This window comes from Coturnix japonica, chromosome 2 (assembly GCF_001577835.2).
Source record: "Coturnix japonica isolate 7356 chromosome 2, Coturnix japonica 2.1, whole genome shotgun sequence".
Classification (NCBI taxonomy): Eukaryota; Metazoa; Chordata; class Aves; order Galliformes; family Phasianidae; genus Coturnix; species Coturnix japonica.
In genome coordinates this window covers 116,070,533-116,091,596 of record NC_029517.1, presented here as the reverse complement: position 1 = coordinate 116,091,596, position 21,064 = coordinate 116,070,533, and the positions used below count along the sequence as shown (strand labels likewise).

Here is a 21,064-nt window from a genome sequence, read left to right as displayed (position 1 = left end):
GGTTTATATATGATGTCATGTTAAGCAGCCCACAGCTGAACTTGCAAGCAGTATGAATGATTTTTCAATATATTAAGTATCTGATCTAATGCTAATTTTCTCTCTATAGGCTAACTGTGCTGGGAACAGGTGGCCCTGCTTTCAATTACGGAGGGCTAACATGCCAGTGTGAGGCCTGGATTAGTTCACCTTCTCACAGGGAATTTGCCTCGGTTGGGAATGGATTTATTATGGCTTCACACATGGAACAGGGCTCATGTCAGCTGAGGGTAGTGATACATCATATGATTCAAATTAACCTGCTGTGGACTGCTCCGCGGGGCTGATATTGTGTATTAAAATGACGACATTTTTAAAACAGCTTGAAAGAAACCAGGATTGCTGAAGCGCAATGGTTCCAATTTGTTCCAACTAATCTATCACCTGCTGGAGATATTGTTCTAGTGGGTTTCTGGTAGCTGCTATTTTCCAGGTTTCTCCAAACCACTGACCTTACTAATGGATACAACTGTTGCCTTTGGAAAGCAGGGAAAAGCTGGAGAGAGTGGGACATGCAGTTTGTTCGGTGCTCCCATGCTTCCCACAGCTCAGTGCTGGGGAGATGGGCAGGGACAGCCCCCACCCTGCTCTGATTTTAACACTGAATAGGAAAGTGCTTAATTTTACCAGTTTGTTCTGTAGAAATGATTTCCAAAGGCAAAACATCAAGGATCTTTGCAATTTCACGTTCACCTTAGATTCTTCCCAAGAAAATACTGGGGGAAGACTCTGGCATAAAACTTGCATTTTGCATGTGTAAGTGTTTTAGGGCACTTTGTACAAAGCTGCACTCCACAAATTACTGAGATGCTTTCTATCCTTTACATGCAGAAAGAATACATCACAAAGACAGCTTTTGCAGCTAAGAAGGCGTAGTTCACTGAAAAAAAAAAAAGCTACAGAAAGGATTAGTGGGTAAAGATAATAAATTTTAAAAAACTATTAAAACAAGATGGTTGTATGTGTTCCCCACCTAATGACTAATACCTAATGCTAAAGCAACAAATTGTTCACTTTCATGTATTAGACAAGAATTAAGTGCACAATCCAGTAACAGATCGAATATAAAAGAAGGTCATGTAAACTGATGTAGATGGTATTTAAAAAATTCTAAATAATTAGTTACTGTAGAAAAAGAAAGAATAGTCCTTTAATACATCCTGGGGTTAGGGTTGAGGTCTGTTCCCACAGGCCTGATGATGAATGCTTATTTCTCCTAGGATCCTATTACCTTAAATCTGGAAGAAATATCATTTTTCTTTAGTTGCCAAAAATGTACAAAATAATCAACTCATGTGGCAAGAAGTGCATTAACGTGTCTTGTTATTCTCATTTAATTAGTGGTTTCCAAGTTTAGCTACTTGTAGTTTTTTGATCTCCGACTTAATACGGGCTGACAACCTGGTTTCCTGTGTGGTGAAAGTATACAATTTTTCTGGGGAACACTATCTACTTATCTACTTCAACTGACAAACTATTTACAAGAAGAACAATTTTTACCCAGCACAGCAAACACTGGGAACCAGTTGCAGCTTTTTTTCCCCTTTTTCTTTTAACTACTTGTATGCAAGGTTCTTGCCATCATTAAACACTGACGTGTTTTACTGCTCTACCTGAAATACAACTTCAGCATGCCAACGAAGTATTTCTTAAGAAATACGGCACTGCAACTGAGCAGCTGAACTCTGAACACTTAAAAGCTGTACCAAAACTGCTACATCCAGACTTCTGGCTGCAAAGACACAGCTTTCAAAAACATACTCAAAAGCCTATCAGTGGTGCCTAACTAACTGCTAGCACCTTACCAGCACATACTGCCTCCACATATTGCCTTCAAATTGCATTTTCAAGATTTCCTCACTGGATTTATTAAATGCACCTACCTAAATGAACATGCAAATACACAATCTGTCCTTAACAAATAATCTGACTAGTACCATTATTTGCCAAATGCTAAAAAAATTAAAATGAATCTGTCAGCAGAGACCAACATAAGCATAATTCAGCAGTGCATTTATGTAATCAGTTTAGCTATTTGTGACAGGAGACATCATAATAAAGTTCATCCAGAGACTCCAGGAGTTCTGCTGAGGCTCCTGTCTTTAACAAACAACTACAGGCTTACTTAGGACCAGGTGATGTAGATACCTTCTCAGATTCATGCTTTTGCTGGGTAAGCCAAGCTTCCTCATCCTAGCAGAAGCTGTGGTTAGAATACTTGTTCCCGCAGGAGAGTTAGCAACTTGTCTTCCAGTAGCCTGCTGTGGAGCTGTCAAGCTTTCCTAATTACTTTTCATTTGCTACTCTGATGCAATTACATGCAGAAGGTGTCTTTCACTACTAATAATGGAACAGTTCTTGGTAAAGGTTACCTTATTTGAGGAGTTGTGGCAACAAGAGAAAAAGAAAAACCTGCTGATGAATGCAGAGCTGTTTCACTACATTACCCGGATAAAACACATTATTAAAATGCAGTGTAATTGCTGTTGAGTCATGCTTAATGATAGTTCCAATTAGCAGGAAACAGATGATAAAAAGAGTGTCTTTTGGCTAAGAAGAGACCCTGGATGAAAGCTCTGAGATTTTATTTGCTTTGCAAGAATAAATAGTCTGGATTTTATGATGCATTAATTTATGTGGGCTTTTTTTTCTTCTTTTTCTTTCTCTTTTCACTTCCCTGCTTAGCCAAATAACATGGAAGGGAGAGATTAACACTGATTCAGGATCTGGCTGAATTATTGAGAATGGGGTACGAACAAATTATGAATGCATAATTTGCAAGCTGATACCAACTTCCTGACTTTCCAACTTAGCTGTCCTACTAACAGGAGTGTGACAGGGAAACAATTTAAGGTGTATAAGGGTTACAATATAAAATACAAACCTGATCCAGGCAACTAAAATGAGAACCTAAAAAGTTTAGTGGAAAGACAATGGACCTGGGAATATAGGAATCTGCCAGATGTGGGGAGAGATGAATACTACACCAAAAAACTGGAAAATCAAGGAGGATAAAAGAAAACCCACCTGGCAACAGTGACCAAAAGATTGCAGTGTCAAGAGAGAGTACATTTTCCTTTTGTCTTTCCAGTGGAGCTCAGAAAATTTGATTTCTAACATTCCTCTGATCTCATCAGAGTTCTACAAAGCCCACTGACAGTAGGTGTCTCTTCCCTTCTTATGCTGGACGTAAGATCTACTATTATTATCATTAGTCCCTTAGTTTACCTAGCAGTAAAACATTCAGTAGCCCTGAAGGTTTAAAATACTATTAATGAACCACAAAACGGATTCATGTAACAACAGCACTGCATTTTCAGGTGCTTTTAAAATGCAGTCTTAAATGAATGCTTTTAAGACATCACAGAAAATAAGAAAAGGGGCAATGATGAGGTTGTTCATGAACTTTACTCTTTCATTGAGACTTCTGCATGCATGCAAAAAAAAATAGATTTTCACATTACTTAACAACAGTATTCATAATCACCTGGTAAATATGAATAGTCTTTCACTCTCTGGTTGTTCAGTTTGGTATCTTAGGGTCTGATATGCAGATGTGACTACTGTTCCACCCAAAGACAACAGGAACTATAGTTCCAAGACCTAAATTCCTGTATTTTTTAGGTACCTTGGAAAAACAAAATTCTCCATTTTAAATTGGTAACTCTAGTGTGCAATGAAAAAAACTTGAATTTCCCTGCATCTCAGTTACCTTTGGTAAAACAGTAAGAGCATCCTGCTCCATCATTCATAGGAGAGACATGCAGGTAAATGAATATTTCTGTAGCACTCAGATCCTACAGCAGCAAGCAACATAGAGGTAATCCTGATGCAGTTATATTCAAATAGTGTGTATAGTAGTATTCAGTAGTAGTATTCAAATATATTCAAACAACGTGGTAGACTGTATGACTGTCATCTGAATGAACAGAAAAAACCCTTTGCTTAAGGGTGATATAAAAACTCATTGTGAGGGCTGAGTAAGCTGAGGATATTTGGAAAAAAAATTACACAATTCAGTAAATAACAGTAAGTATGCACAAAAGAGGTTAATTATGATGGTACAGGTAAATATAAGTATATTTTCTAACATTTAATATAACCTTAATAGTATTCTATATAGTAATGTTGTTATAAATATAACTCACAAAGTAGCTAGCACATAAAATACATGAATTTGCAGGAGTTTTTGATTCCTCAGGAGCAAGACTTCATGTTAGGCCTTTTAAAGTAAATTCTAATAAACTGTAATACTATGCCCATTATATTCTGTATTAGATAAACATAATGCAACTTCTTTTTTTTTTAACTTTACATTGTTAATATTGTAGACGATATGAATTTGTAAGGCCAGGTATCCAGATTCCAAAGAACAGCCAAGAGGAGGCAGAAGCAGGAACAATTTAAAAGTCAGCTTTTATAAACACACTTCAATAAATCTTAAAATCTCAGTTTTTCTAGGGCTGGAAGCAGTTTGCTTTCATTTAATGGGAAATTTGCCAAACTCAGGCTTCCAGAAGAGCAAAATTCCTGCAGTTACCTTGGAAAGAAAATAATCAGGCCTTAAATCTACAACTGGCCAAGGACTGACCATTCCTCACCTTTAGCTTCAGGGTGATTGCTGACAGAAAATTACATATTCATCAACAAGGAATACAACATTTTTCTGATCTAATCTGTGTCTACATGTGCATATCTATAAAGGGATTATATTAGAAAACAGAGATTAAAGTTCAATGCTTACCTGGCCCGTTAAGGAAGTCTTTAATTTGTACTGTGATAAGAGAAGGTGGAATACCACTTTTAGCATCAACCTCTCCTGCTACTGTCTGCAACCAAATCTTGCAATAATCCAGAGCTTCCGGTAGAGTCTTTCCAGGATCTGCAGGTGATAATGATCATACTCATTAATGACATTCCAGGAATATCACATGTGACAAAATGCTACATGCAAAATTAAGTGGAACTAAAAAGTTTGAAGTATATTTATGGTAGATAAAATTCCTAATGCTATATCCGAAGTACTTGTGGCTACAGATAACTAGTACAGGTATACATCATATGCAAGAAAGCAAATTCAATATCACACAAAATGTAGAAAATCTGAAAAAGTATAAAGTAAAAGATATCACTCAGTGCAAGACATCTTTTAATAAAACTCAGTTATAGCTTTTGTTAGCAGTAGTATGTAGAAGAGAATCGATAATCAAAGATCACTGCTTCTAGACTGTACTATCATTATCTCAAAGAGAATTTAGTAACAGAAAGACAAATTATAAAGGTCAAAAGACCAGAATGCTACTACATCTGTATGACAGAGCACAGTAACAAAGAAGTTATAGCATTCACTTCCAAGATTCACTGACTCGGTAAGTTTAGCTTTTAAAATCAGCAGATATTCCTGTATACCACATTGAATGGAAGTCCTATGATCAGCCTATAATGTCACAAAAGTACATGAAAATTAATTTCCTCCAAATACTATTCCTTTACTTTCTGCATATCACATACAGCAATAACAGTGCAGTAGGTAGCCTTTTTAATCTTTAGCAACTTGTGACCGTTGTTAGTATAGTCTTGAATTCTGACATTACGTGCTTTAAGTACTCAATTACTCTTTAGTTTCAAGATTGCTACTTAGACTGTCAAATGCCTCTCCCACTCATAAAGATTTAAGGGGCATCTTGATGAAAATTCATCTTTACAATTTTCAGGCAATTAAAAATTTTTTAATTTTTTTTTTTTAAATTTTTTAAAAAAGTTTTACCAAATGCATTCCTTTTAAGAACAGCGTTTACATACCCAGTACTAGAGTCAACATCTGGTATGGTGGTATCACAGTCATATGTGGACTGGGTATATAAAGTCAGCTTTGGAATTTGTATTTCTTGACCTTATCATGTGATTCATATAAAACTTGGCACATATGAACCCTTATGTGATTTCAAAGAACCTACTGAAACCAATTGATCACGACTTTAGATCTATATGGAAAAGATCAAAAGTTAGCACATTCTTCTGTTTTTATTTTATCAATTTTCAGGCAATGACTTTACAGTAGTATTTGTACTGCATGGCATATACATTACAGCCTTTCCCTTCCCTCTATTCCCACTATACGTTTATGAAGTCAGCTCTCAACAGTTATTTAAGAGCTGTCACTGCATACAACAGAATTGTATATTTTCCATGTGAATTTCTACATTTTTTATGGTTCTTAGTCCCTTTCTTTAATTACACTAACCAGAATGGTGAGGCACACTCTTTTCTACAGTAACTGCTTTAGGGAATATCTCTTTTCCTGTCTAGTGTTTGCCTAAGACACTGAAAATAGTAATAAAAGAAATCTTTGCCACCGAGGTACACTTTTAAAATATTTTTTCCTGAGTTATGTTGTAAATCATTGCAAAAATTACACTGTGAAATGCCCATCAACCACTAAGTCACTTTAATTGTTCCTTCAGAAACGTTTGTAGAAACATTTAGGTGTACTAGTATGTGGGAAAATATTAAAATACATCATTTCTTTCATTTCTAAAGATATTGTGTTATAGTTCCTATAGCAACCTGGATTAACCACTGATTTTCAAGAAATTCCATCAAATTTACTCAAACATTGCTTTTACTGTATACACTGACAGATATCCCTATTATCTATCCTAAGGCATGTTATAGAAGAGTTAATAATCATTTTGCAGTTCTAGCTGTTTAAAGATGAAAATATTTTTAATGAAAAGAACTTAAATAGCAGAAAATCCTTGCATGACACAATACATTAACTATACAAACACAACCCACAGGGTGCTGGGAACTGCATCAAATAAGCAGAGAATGAAAAAATAGAGGAGCCTTGGGACCCTCCAAATATAGTAATATTTTTTTTTTGCACTGTCATGCTCCAAGGAGAGAAGCACCATCACCTCTTCAGTTCCTGGAGTACATCAGGCCTGTGGCCCGTGGGTCTATTTTGACCTACAGTATTTACACAGCACAAAGACACCTCAACACGCAGAATTAGTCCAAGTTCAGTTTTGCTTAGTTCAAGTGGAACCATCTTATGCTGACATTGAGGTAATTATAAAAGCAGGATAATGGCAAAGTTGGACTAGATGACCTTAGCGGTCTATTCCAACCCTAACGATTCTACAGATCTATGGTTTGGCATCTGAGCCAATGATCCTGAGGGGCCAGTAAAAAAAAAGCTGGCTTGAGTGTTTCCAAACCCATGACATGGTTAATTTGGACCAGGTCCAGACTTGACTACTTCTCCAGGTATATCAGAAATGAATCAATAAACAAGTTTTTTTTTTTAGCATGAGGAGAAATCTAAATTCCAGAGGTTTCGAATCCAACTATGCAAGTGCTTATCTCAAAAACATGAAGGGAGTTACAAAGATGAGCTACCCAATGTATCTGAGCAGGAAAATTCATTTATGCTTGTCATGGAGTTATCTAGATCAATCTATGTCCATGACAAGGTGGGGCAGTAGGCCCATGGACCCCCTGACACTGGAGATCAACAGAATAAAATATATGTACATTGATTTAAAAAGATCTTCTAAGAAAACAGCATATAATTTTTCACAGGATTAAGGATCAGGAAAAGAATAAACCAATTTAAATAAATTACCATGCCACAGGTCAGAGGAATTGCCAGAATAGCAACAAAATGAAAAAAAAGGAGAAAATTTAGGCTGAAAAGTAAGGCATTCCTGTTCTGAGAGAAAAAGGACTCTTCTCCCTCAAGGAAATGATGGAAATGTTCAAAACATTTAAAAATACACTTGACAGAACACTATGAAATATACAATAGGGAACAATTATGCATCAGCAGGGAACTGGTCTGAATAATGTATTATAATAGGTCATTTCCATTTCCATTTTCTATGATTCTCCCAAAAATCAACACTTAAATTTGCAGTTATTTGTATGAAGAAAATGCTGGAGAAAACCCAAGGGATGCATACATAAGCAAAAGGAGAGGCTAGAATTACTCCATAGCAAGCCAAGGGAGAGAAAAGAAAGGCTTGAAAAGTGAGGAGTAGTGAAGACGGCCAGAAATTCTATCCTCCGGGCGATGTGAAAAATTTGTCTGTGGCAGCAAAAGAAAAATGCTGAGACAAATATCACAGATTGACAACCAAGTCTGTAATTTAAAATCTGTAAGACTGAGAAGCTGTGAGGCCTTGAATACTTCCACATTGTCTTCCTTTTTTTTTGTTTGAAAACATGAAAAAAAAATCTCTGGTTATTTTTGAATCCCCCAAGCATTCCAAGTCACTTTTAGTCCTGCTAAGTTCCAGATCTCACCTCTGAAATTAACAGTCAATGAAGTACCTAGACTTGCTTTGAATTTACAACTTTTGCTACATCCTCCTCATGTTAGCAGCAGACAACAAAACCCAAACTTCTGAAGAGATGGGAGATTAAGGAGGAAAGATGGGAGACAGGAGAAATTTCAGATCTTGAAGATTTTTATATTACAAAATGTGGTTCCTGGCAGCCAAGACATCAGGGGGGTAAAGCCCGGGGCCTCTGCAATTCCTAGCAGGGGATTGGGCTACTGAGCTGTGTGCCGGATGGCTACTTGGCCCCTCCAGCTGGAACCTCACCCAATCCAAAGGAAGTCAGCAATGGGTTTTTATTTCAGTGGATGAATCATAGTTTGGTCTGCTATCAATTCTGCAAGCCAGTATGATGCGGCAATCTCCTCTGCATTTCCTACTCCAAACTGGGATGCTTGGTCTTATTTTTAAAATGGTTTCCATTGGAATTTAGAAAACACAATGGGAAAACATTTCTGTTAGCATACTCACAAATGCTGTGTCAGGGAGTTCTAAAATGAGCATTTACAGTATTACAAGGAATGCACACTCCAAAGCCAGCTCAACTTTACTGCTAGGGTCTGCACTCCCGTACAGCCAAGGATGCAGATGTACTGGTCACTAAATATACTTGGAGGGGAACAGGTGACATTCCAGCAGAACTCCCTCAGTGCTGGGCTCAGGAACAGTCTTAAATCCTCGTCTGCCTCATAGGAAGCACAAGCTGACAGAGAGGCGGTGAATCAGACTTCCTGTCAGACCCAGCCTGCGCTTCTCTCCATTCAGCCTGAGCTTTCCATTAGATCAGAGGTTACATGTGGTCTTAGCTACTGCATCTGCTCTTCATGGACCCCCTGCCATCAAAGGCGTGGGTGCTAAAAAAAAATGAAATAAAAATTAAAAAAAGAATATTTTTGGATGGCCTCACAATGGCTGTTTCTTTGCAAACGCTTCACTGGAGGAAGCTAAAGAAATTCCATGCATAACACATCTATTTGGAAATCTCCCTCCTTTAAAACGAGTAAGAAGCACAATCTCCTCTTTGAAAATAAACAAACAAACAAATAGAAAAAAGATTTTTCAAGAATGCCCAGAGCACAATGCTCAGGAAATGAGGCAATTTTGTATCTGGATTACATTACCTGAAACAAAGCAAATAAAAGTTTAAGAAAATATTTGTAAAAGCAGCTTATGAGGTTACATTAAAAACAATTGCACCCATTTTTCTTTAAGTGGAAATGGCCAACTCTCTGTAAGCAAAAGCTAACAGTTAGCAGATGCCATTTTTTTAAACGTAGGATGAGCAATGAATAAAAAATGCTGTTTTATAGTATCTTTTAGGCTGCTTCTATAGGATCTTAGAAGACATCTCAGGGAACAACTGGTCATTTTAGTAACATCTATTAAGGGTTTAATATTTATCCCATTAATTTATTTACTTTGATTTGAAGCTCCTATATGAGGCACTAAGTAATATAATTGCAATCGAGCTGTGCAAGAACAGGAATAATTTGAAACATAAATGAAGCAGCTTAGCACGTCCATTCTAAAACTGAACTAACATTATAATAACCTAATAAGTTTTCTCCTCCTGTAAACTGCCTTGCAAGTGGACATGGTTTGAGGCAAAAACTGAGGAAATTGAAAGCACAGCCACTGGTCTTTAGATCCAAGGCAGGCAAACTGTCCCAAATCCAGACACTGGCCTTCTGGAAATGTGTTATTGCTAACTGCTAATTGACACTCTAACAGCGCTTAACTTTTAAATATTCTACTTCCTCCTGTTTTCTTAATACGTTCTTATTTCTTTAATCTTTCAGAACGTGCTAAAAAATCACCACAGTTAGCCAACAAGGGAGCCAAGCTCTTTGGATGTGGCTCAGTGTTACAGCCACTGTGCAATACTCTTTCACACCTAAGAGTGACAATAACGTAAAAGTCCTCAAGTTTAAGCTTTATTAACTCGAATTCTTCCTAAAACAAGAACAAAACCCTTATCCCAGGTAAAACTTATGTGGCTTCATAACAGTATTAAAAACTTAATTTCTGCATGTGTTCAAAGTAGCAAATTATCACAAAATTCACTTTGTCACTAGGCCAGGATTAACTGTTATTGGTGCCATTTTACAGGATAATTTCCTACTTTATTCAAAAACTCCCATAAAATAGCTGCAAGGAACATATTCTCTGTTGACTTACAGGTGAACAATGAATTTTTAAAAAATACACTAATGTGAGGGATAAGAACCATAACATGGTCTAAACTGTGATCACAGTATCACAGTCTTGTGTGGGTAGGAAGGGACCTTAGAGATCATCGAGTCCAACCCCCATCAGCTTTACCACAAAGTTTCCTTTGGGGCCATCAAAAAGCAACACCTTCCCTATTTCACAATACTATCTTGTATGAGATTGCTCTGAAAGTAATGTCTCCTATTTTATATAGGCCCACACTGTCAGAAGTGGATGCTGGTATGGCAATAGAGGCTGAACCTTCCCACCAATATTATATTACAAGTTGTTGCCGTGTGACAGATGGCAGCAGAGGGGCAGTCTGACAGAACAGCATCTGACATGGAAGTGTGTATGGAGCAAAGGTGTGTCACTGAATTCCTCCAAGGAGAAAAATGGCACCCACTGATATTCACCGATGCTCGATGAATGTTTATGGAGTTTAGGAATGCTGAGAATACGATTCAAAACATCACAGTTTTTAGTAGCATATTTTGGATATAATCTACATAGGTCTACTAATGTTTAGCTATGTAATTTAAACTGTATTGGTATAAGTAATGAGAAACCACCCCCACTGATTACCAGTACAATTTATAACAAACAACATATACTTTTCCTTCAACCCAGAGTCATCTTGATTTATAGAATACACTTCATTGCATTCTTCATCATATCTCTTTCAGATACAACAGTCAGCAAATAGTTATAATGCCATTAAAAACTGGAGCAACTGATGAAATTTACTACAGTGACTTAGAAAAATGCAGTGAAAGGCTTCTGATGCTGCATTGTATGCTATGCAATATATAGGGTACATCAAGGTACATACATACACACATATATAAAGACAACTAACTGCCACTTTCCCTCTAATATGAATACTAGAAATTAAAAATAGAAAATTCCAAAAATTCATGTTACAACAATGGAATGCCAACATTAAATCCTGAATGACGCAACCACAAACACAGCAGGTCTTCCTAAACCAGAGACAATAAAAACTTTATACTACCTGTTTGGTTGTGTTTAAGTGTGGATTAGTTTTATTCACTTATTAATAAATTTAGGATGGCGTTTTTAGGCACTGGAATTTTGGCACCCACCTTCTCAAAGTCTTTTGAAAAAGCCATAATATTTTGGCAGAAAGCACAGGATTCTGCCTGGTACACAAGTGAGGTATTTATTACTGCCCACAAAAGCAACAGGATGAGAACAGAACGCCTCCACATAATGCCTGATTTCCACCTCCACACAATTTTACCTTTGCCTGACACACAAAACGATTTTCATCAGGTACTCCTCTAATGCTTTTCTTTAAGTTTTATCAGTATATTTATATGGGCAAATACTGTGATACTCAGCCATAAGAAATACTATTTATGAAATCTCCTTGGCTTACAATTCTTCTGCCCTTAAAATAAGACAAGGAGTTAGAGTAATGTGGCAATCCCTATGACAATCCAGTGCTTAGAAATTAATACTGAGGAGCAGGAAGAGCTGGCTGCTAAAAGGTCAGATCTTAATTAATTTCAAATGTTTTTTAAACTTAATGTGATTCAGCCATGCTGAATAATCCTTAAAACACAACTGCTTACTGTTTAATTTGTAAAGATGTCCTAGAAGTCTGTCAGTTGTTTTCCCTTCCAGCACTCCAGTAATATGGAGTGCCGTTCATTGACATTTATAGCCAGGAATGACTGTTCAATGACCTTACCTGTACACTTGTAGTCTGAGGCTACTCCCTTAAGCCCAGCATCAAACACTGACACTTCTATCTTCTGCTTTCTGTGATGGCAGCTGAGGAGCACGGAGGGCTGGGATACAACCAGGTAGAGAAACGGCTGCAGCTCTATGTCACCCGTGCCCCTGCGACCAGGCTGCCGAACGATAGTTATACCAAGGGCTTGTCGAGCAGAGGACCTTGTGGAAGCATGCAGGGTTTCCAGCGACAGAAGACCTGTTTTTCTTCCAGAAGACAGGGGAACATTGCTGTTCAAAAGGTCATCTGCTGTGACAGACGAAATGGATGGCTGACTGGGCCTGTTGGTGTCATGGCTGCTACCTGAGCCTGCTTCTGGAAGGTTCAAGGAGCTTTTGCTTATTTTCTCACCGTCTTTCTGATCTTGTGGTGATTTCAATTTAGGTAAAGCAGTGCATGAGTAAGTCATCAAGGAGATCCGACTTGCCGTAACAAAAATGTCAAAAGGGATGAAATTGAGGTTCTTCACAATGGACGACTGGCGGGAGGGCTGGGCAATGCGGTGCTGGCTGGTGCCACTATGCTGCTCGATCTGAACGATTCTGATCTTAACGCTGTCACTGCCAATTCCACTGTCCTGTGCCCCACTGTACCGGGAAGAAGTCTCTACTGTTCCTCCATCTGACACATCCAATTTTTTTTGCTCTTGTTTGGAAACCTTCAAATGAAAATAGTATATTAGCTTATGATACCTGTATCCCAACTGCTTCCATTTCAGTGGCAGCAAACAATCACTATATAAACATGATGTCGAAGAAGAGAATTATAAAAAATATCTGCCAAGTTAACCTAAACACAGTAATTGCTCAAGAAAACACAGCAGGTGTCTGTTCCAATGAAATGATGACTCACACAATGGATGAAGTGCCAAAAGAATATGTGAAGGAAAAATAAAAGGAATAATGATTTCTAGGCTAAGACTTCATTCTTCAAAAAACACATTTGTTATACTCTAAAGATTCTACAAGAAATTTATGGCTTAATATGGAACCATATCTCTATAAAAGAATACACTGTAAATAAAAAGCCTCGTCATAATTGCTTTCTAGTTTTGAGTACTACCATACTTTTCTGTGATTGTAAGAAACAGTGTGCAATATAAATCTAATACAAGATCACAAAATGACAAAACGGAAATTGTAAGCTGAAAAGTGTAAATATTATGTTGTAGAAAGAATATTTTTCTTAGAGAAATGGAAATGACAGCTGCCTTATATAAAATTCCAAAGTTGAAGTATCTATAGACTGCCCCTGTGATTCTTAGCCTACCAGGGCCCACCCAGTGTACATGATCTCATCTGTGACAACCACAGGGTATCAGATGAGAAATCACTGCATATCGACGTATTTCAAAAAGAAAACACACATCATGGAAGAGACAGTAAAAAGAACTTCTGTTGTAGGAAATACTGCAGCGAAACAAAACAAATCTGCAGGGTTTACTATACAGGGACAGGGTTGACAGAGAGACCCAAGACAAGGAGGTGCTTCAAGTAACAAACACTTCACTTCAAATACTGCTGCTGAAATAAGCAGAAATCCTACAGACAACTTGAGGACAAGGTAGGAAGTCTATAAGCAAAACTATTTGGGAAAAAACAGACTGCATAAATTCAATAGTAGCAATAACAACAACAATGTAAAGCCAACTCCTGTGATTCATACAGAGTTTGCAGCTGTATATCAACCATCATAGCTTGTGCAGCATAACCAGCACTTCCATCTGTGTTGCCCAGAAGAAATGTTTCTGCTCCATATAGTACAAGTTAACACAAGAAATGCCTTAATCAATCAGATTCACAACCCATCCAACCCAGTGCACTGTTTTTGACAGTAACAGGAGGACACAATACTGGGAGAGATGTGGACCGTGGTGCTCCCTGCAATTTGCTCCCTATGTGGAAATTAGGTGGTTGGAGGCATTAAGAAAAAGCTGCTTTTTAAAAACATTTCTTTAAATTGTTCTTTCTGAAACAAAGGGTAAAAAAAAACCCTCCCCCTCTTTCTTTAAAGGCATGGCCATACTGGGGAAAAGTATTACAGAGGAAATCCTCAAACAGAACCCTTAACTAGCTGAGATTTTCTTTGAAAACTTTTTTGCCAGCTCTGGTTACAGTCTTTTCAGATTCACTTATGTACATATTTTTCAAATAACCAATAAACTTCCTTGCGGCTGATTTGTATGACAGACTCATATCACTGACTTGTAAAAGTGGTATCACTTTTAATGCAGCCTCAGTAAAAATATCTGGAGATCATTCTAACGAATTACTTACATTATAAGCAAAGAAACCACGACTCCTCCTGATAAGCTAGCAAAGTTATATTTACGTTTCAGCCTCTGTCTGGTAAACTATGAAGCATTTTGCCCATATCCTGTACTGATGGTACCTTCAAAATGACACACATGGTTTCATTACTCATGCATTCAGGGCCAGCAAAAGACAGAAGGTATGGAACTATAGAATGATGTTGCTACATCATTCGATGGAAATACTGACTGAAAAGAAGGCAAGTGCTACTACACCCAGCACTTAATTGATGCACAGACTTCCATTCAGAACTATAAAAAATCTTAGAGCGCAGAGTTTTGCAGAGAATTGTTTCCCGTTTTGTGAACGCATTTTCTCACTTCTTTACGTCAAATATATTTGACTAAAAACCTAGTTCTTTTTTTTCTGTGTTGTTTTATGTCAATATGTATTAAATATGCTCATCTATGTGAAGCACCTCAAGGAAGGCAGAAAAGCAGCTCTGCCTCCACCCCCATTTACATCTTAGCATCTCTGCTAAGACTACTGCATGAGTGTTAATTGGTCCCAACTGCTGTGTTTCCTGCTGTGTGGACACTCAACTAAAAGAATTACTGAGGCCCCTGAGTCAATTCATGCAGGTCACTGAACAGCAGTCAGATGGCAACTTCTGCTCAGTATTAAGCAGCTTGAGACATGAACCACCGCCCAAAATGCAAAAAGCACCACATACTATTGCAATTTTCCATGCCCCCCAGTTCCACAATTAAACTTTGACTTATGTATTCTCTTAGCATAATAGAAAGGTTCAAACAAGGAAAGAATGATTTGCATGACGGCCTTTAATAACATCACTGTTTACACAATAAAGTTGCAGAAGTACCACTGGAACTTTTTGCATCTATTTCTGCTCAGTAAGCACTGAGTCCTCTTCCAAGTCACACAGTTAACCCAAAAATATGCCTAGGAATAAACCTGGGCATCATTTAGCTATTCCTCTAATGGGATAGCAGACGAGAGGGAAGGACCCTCAGGATAACTCCTCCGAAAATATTTCTGCTTTATTATAGAATAAATGGGCCGATACTTTAAAGATGTCAGGAACAGCAATATGGGCTTGCTGCTATGAAATGCAATGGTAACATTTATCATTGGGCTGTATTATATCAGTTCTCTTACTCTTTACATAACCCATTTAAAATGAACAATAAAAGTTTTCTTTAATTAGCTACTGGTGTGCATTAACATGATTATGATTAAACCATAAAAACCAACTGTACATTACTCTGGTCCCCTATCCCATGTGTTTTAAATTATTTTAGTTGAAAATGTACTTTGAGTCCCTTTTAAAAGTTCGACCTTCTGCTTTCAGAGAATTAAATGCATATTACTGTAGTGGAGAAGATAATGTTTCAGACCTCCAGGCATATATTAAACACACTGGCAGCACATTAGACAAAATGCTTTACTTATTAGATACTTCCTATTCTAAACAGTGTCATCAAAGGCTAAAAACAAAATCCATATAAAAGCTGCACAATGCTTCCACACAGAACCTGTGCCAAAATCCCTGTACTTTCCAACTAATGAGGAAAGGATGTGTACTCTTAACATATGAATGTAAGATTTTCCAAGCATTCACTTTAGGAAACAGGACTATTGATTCCACATGGCTTATGTTAAATGAAACTGTATTGGTAAAATAACCTTTAAGATATTTGGCATGATAACTGTAATTAAACAGTATTCAAAGGAGTAAAACAAAAGGGAATTTCGTTCCACAATGGCTAATTAAAATAAAATGAAAAAACACAGCATGTCATCTATCAAGATAAATTGTTATTGTTTAAGAACTATTTAAATACTGTTAAAATATACTTTTAGATAAAATCTGAAAGGACTGGAAAAATATTTGTGGCTTAAAAATGGATAGTTTGGCGAAGAAAAAAGTATAGGATGCTGAAATTTTATGCTGAGATAATAGCTTTAAAGCTTTGAGCATAACCAGATGGTACTTAAATCAGAGGAATTCTACAGTTTCACTGTCAGAATGAGTTGCAATATGGAAAGGTTTTCAATGGCTAGAAAAAACATGTCAAGATGATAGTTTACTTAGATCACTTCAGTGCATTTTCTCGTCTTTTCACAGTTATATATCCTACCAATAGTAGACACCATAGGAAAGGTGTTGAAAGCTACACGAGTAGCTAGGGAACAACCGCTAATTCTTCCTTTTCATGTGTTGAGATAGGTAACTTTTCTAGCTTAACCCCTTGAGTTCAATAGGGCATATGACATATATATTTATCTAGTGAAAGGCCATGGAAATAGCACATCCTGCACACTGAGTACAGACTGAGAAGTACATCATAAAAACAAGGGTAAATAAATAGATTTGCTTTGTAAAATTGGCAAGCACTCCCACCTGAGGTCAGCGCAGCTGTAGCCAGGTAACTCTTATTTATTTTCTATTTTCTATTTCTGATAAAACCTTTCAGATGGTAGAGACCTACCTTCAAAGTTTTCACTTCATAAAGAGAGGCAATAAAACTATCAAGGTAAACACACAAATAGACTTTAGGCTATTAACATGTTTTCTAAATCAGAGAATGGTGTTGTACAGCTGACAACGTTTTTCATTACATCTTCACTTTCTTAGTCTCAAGAGTTTTCAACAATAATAAATGTAAACATGTGCAAAGGTTTACTATAAACCTTTCTATCAGTTTTATTTTCTTTTACTGGTACTTTACAGACTAATTCTCTAATTAATAGATCCACTGTAGGCAATATAATCTTTGGAAGTGCAACTGCTCAACATCAAAAACATCTACATCTGCATAATTTTTCCAGCTTCTCAGATTAATTATGGTTATATAATGGCTCTATTGAAGTAAAATTTCCAGCCTCCAGCATAGCCATTCCTTAACTCTGATCAAAAACCTTCAGCCAATCATGAGATCATTCTTTACATCACATAAATTATGGAAAGAGTCACAAGTGTGAAACCACAGAATCAAAGTGCCAATCACATCTGGTACATCACTGTGACATGTGACCTAGTTCTATTTCTCTTGCTAAAGTAGTTGTATTTTCATGGAAATAAAAACTGCTTACCACAGAAACTGAGCTACAGTAAAGGAACGTCTTTCATTTTTTTCCCTGTTGTGCTTAAACTGGAATCAAGAAGAAAACATTATGTATTTTCTTTCTGGATTTATTCTTGATACTTGATCTATTTCATCAAAGATTCTCTGAAGATACATTTTTAGTAAACCTGTTTACTACATTGTTCTACAAAACGGTTTTATTTTGATTTGTATATAAGTTATATGAATTACTAAAATTCTGGTAATTATTTTTTACACTGACACATTATTCCCACATGGAAAATATAATGAAACACATACACAAATATTTCAGAGTACTAAATTACTTCCTTCAGTCTAATACAATTACCCCTAAGTTTTAAAGTAAAACTTCAGTCCTGCAGCTTACTATACACATTCAGGTATTTGTATTGATGCAACAATGCAGAAAGAGTTCTTTATCCAAAACTTCCTACAAAAAGGGAACTATTAAATCAAGTAAAACTGAGGAAGCAAAAATATCAGAAATTATTGAAACATTTTACCTTGTATAAATACTGAATGTATTTTTTTTTCACTAACAGATTTTCTTTTAAATCAGAATTTGCTGTAAAATGACATGCCTATGGTGCATATAGGCTCACAGACTGACAGGATTCACTTTTAGTTTTCACAATACTGCAGGAATTATGTGAAAGACAGGATGGAGAGGAGAAGTACCAACTCAGCTTTTTCCTGTAATGTTCTTCAAGCTCCTCAAATCTGGGATAAGTGACCACATTCTACTAAACGTTGATACTACTAAATGTTCCAATTGTAACACGGTTATATGCAAATGCTAAATCCTAACTCCAGCAGAATTATTGTTTTTTAATCTTAATATAAACAGTATGTTTATTATGTTATACTACTAAAGGCCAGTAAGGCTCTGTGTTCTTTTCTTTTTTAAGGATGTATTTACAAGTTGGAAGAAAAACAGGTTGAAATCTGTCAGAATTCTTTGTCCAACAGCAAATGTTCCATAATATATATATACTTGAAACATATCGGCTTTTTGTGCTACTTTATTAAATTTAATTTCAGATATTTTAAGTTTACTTTTTTTTTTTTAACATAAAAAAACATCTGCATTAAAAGAAACATACATTTTTACTTTAAAGATGATGAGGATTTGCTCATTTTAGCACATTTGTTTTTAGGTTAGTGCCAAGAAACAATCTTTTCCCATGAGAGACTTGCCTATATACTTCACTTGGACATACTAAAAAATATTTAATCTTGATTTTGCATGATATTCTCTAAAATTTCAGCATTAAAATTTCAGTACTAGACTGCTGTTGTACTAGTCTTAGATTTAAATCCTATTTTCATGCAGAAGGATTACTCCACCAAATTGTGCAGCACTGGTCAGATCTTACAGAAATAACTTTGTCTTATCAAGCTAACTGAATGTGTCATAGAATCATAGAATCACCAAGGTTGGAAAAGACCTAAAACTCATCCAGTCCAACCGTCCACATACTAGCAATAGCTCCCACTAAACCATTTCCCTCAACACAACATCCAGTCGTTCCTTGAACAGCCCCCAGGGTTGGTGAATCCACCACCTCCCTGGGCAGTCCATTCCAGTGCCTGACCACCCTTTCTGAGAAGTAATGTCCAGCTTGAATCTCCCCTGCTGCAGCTTGAAACCATTCCCTCTGGTTCTATCACTTAATGACACGAGAGAAGAGGCCAACCCCCAGCTCACTACAACCTCCCTTTAGGAAGCTATAGAGAGCAATGAGGCTGAGTTAACTCACACACACTGATGTGCCCAAGTATGCCGAAAACAATAACAACAAAACAAGCAACAACAATCACACAAATACTTGCAAATTAAAATACTTAAGGCTGTAGTTTCACAACAACAAGATTGCTCTCAAACTCTAGAGGAAGACCAATAGTCATATTTCAGAGCCTGGTATGGTAACATAAATAGGTCTGTCATCGCGCAGCCTGCAGTGGGATTACTAAGGGGTATTGCCACTGACCAGCCCTGGGAAATCACAGTGCTACTGGGATTAGGTACAAAAAAATCTGGGTGTAACACACTACGTTATCTTGACTTGGTGATCAATCATGCATCAGAAACTCTCTTAAGTGACGAGAATTTTTAAAGTGAGAACTCAACAATTTTTAGATGAGTAAAGAATACCAAATACAGAAATATAAGATGATTCAGTGCTATGACATCTGGAGATGAGAAGTTGAACTAAGTTGTTTACTCCCATTGGAGTAAGTTAGAATATTCTGCCATTGACTAACATTCAATATTCTGTAAAATAACTGAAAAGATGCAGAACCAGATGCCAAATACCACGGCAGTGATTCAAAGCCGGATTCAACAAAGCCTTGGAATGCTAATTTAGGCATTGTTTTCTAGGAAAGGATGAATGAATGTCTGAACAACAAAATTAGTCATTATTCTAACACTAAATTTTTACCTGATTATGAGATTGTATAATCTACCTGCAGCCCCTTAATCAAACAAGTGTAAAGCTATGTGAACCACGTACCAAATGAAATGTTCATTTTCCTTCAGATATACAACAGAGCATTAAATGCTTTCAACATCTTAAAGACAATTAAAATAACTAAAACCACAGCAGATAAGGAGATGTTATACACAAATATTGCCCAAATCAAACAACTTCCTTCTACACTATTTCCAGTAATGTCAGACTGAGTCACACTACATACCAGAAAAATCCACAGTGCAGCAACCTCCAGTGAGAAATATCGAACTGCTGGCACATGACTGCTCACTGAAATATATGCTGGATTTTGAGTGCCTAAGGTTTTAAAGATTCCAGATGTCTGGAAAATTATCTCTTCTGCCTTAATTTTTTTTTTTTTTTTTAAAGGTTGTTACATCTCACGTATATAGAGCCAGATACACTTCTACCTTGTTCAGAGTTTGACTAAATCGTCTTTCAATTTCTGTAGAGCACCTTACAAAAAGACATCACGGGGAAGTAAAGCCCGTGAAGTACCATAATAACTAAAGACCAGGAAATCAAGAGTTTCAGAATACAGTTAGTTTCGTGTAGGCCATCACAAAATATTCACATATTTCATCTGCAGAAAAATAAGAACTAAAGAAAACTATAAAATTAACGAATGGAACAAAAAAGCCAACAGCATATAAGCAACCAATGTTCTGCTTGAATTACTACTGAATTACTACATAAACACTAACAAATTTTATGTGCTTACAGAGATAATCTTTACTATGTGCTTTTATTTATATTCTGTATACAAACACATATCATAAAAATGTATATCCTTTATTTAAAAATTAGTTTTCAGTTTTACTTTACCTAA

At 36.6% G+C, this 21,064-nt stretch overlaps 1 protein-coding gene across 6 annotated transcripts in view; it reads right to left on the bottom strand.

Annotated features, from left to right (window-relative positions):
* Positions 1-21,064, bottom strand: part of VPS13B (vacuolar protein sorting 13 homolog B) — a 391,004-nt gene that overhangs the window by 100,822 nt on the left and 269,118 nt on the right. For all 6 annotated transcript variants that reach the window (XM_015856029.2, XM_015856025.2, XM_015856028.2 and 3 more), the window contains exons 34-35: positions 12,313-13,015; positions 4,784-4,921 (exon numbers count right to left, since the gene is read on the bottom strand). In XM_015856029.2, the coding sequence (XP_015711515.1) occupies positions 4,784-4,921; positions 12,313-13,015 (841 nt within the window). The remainder of the gene's footprint in view (positions 1-4,783; positions 4,922-12,312; positions 13,016-21,064) is intronic.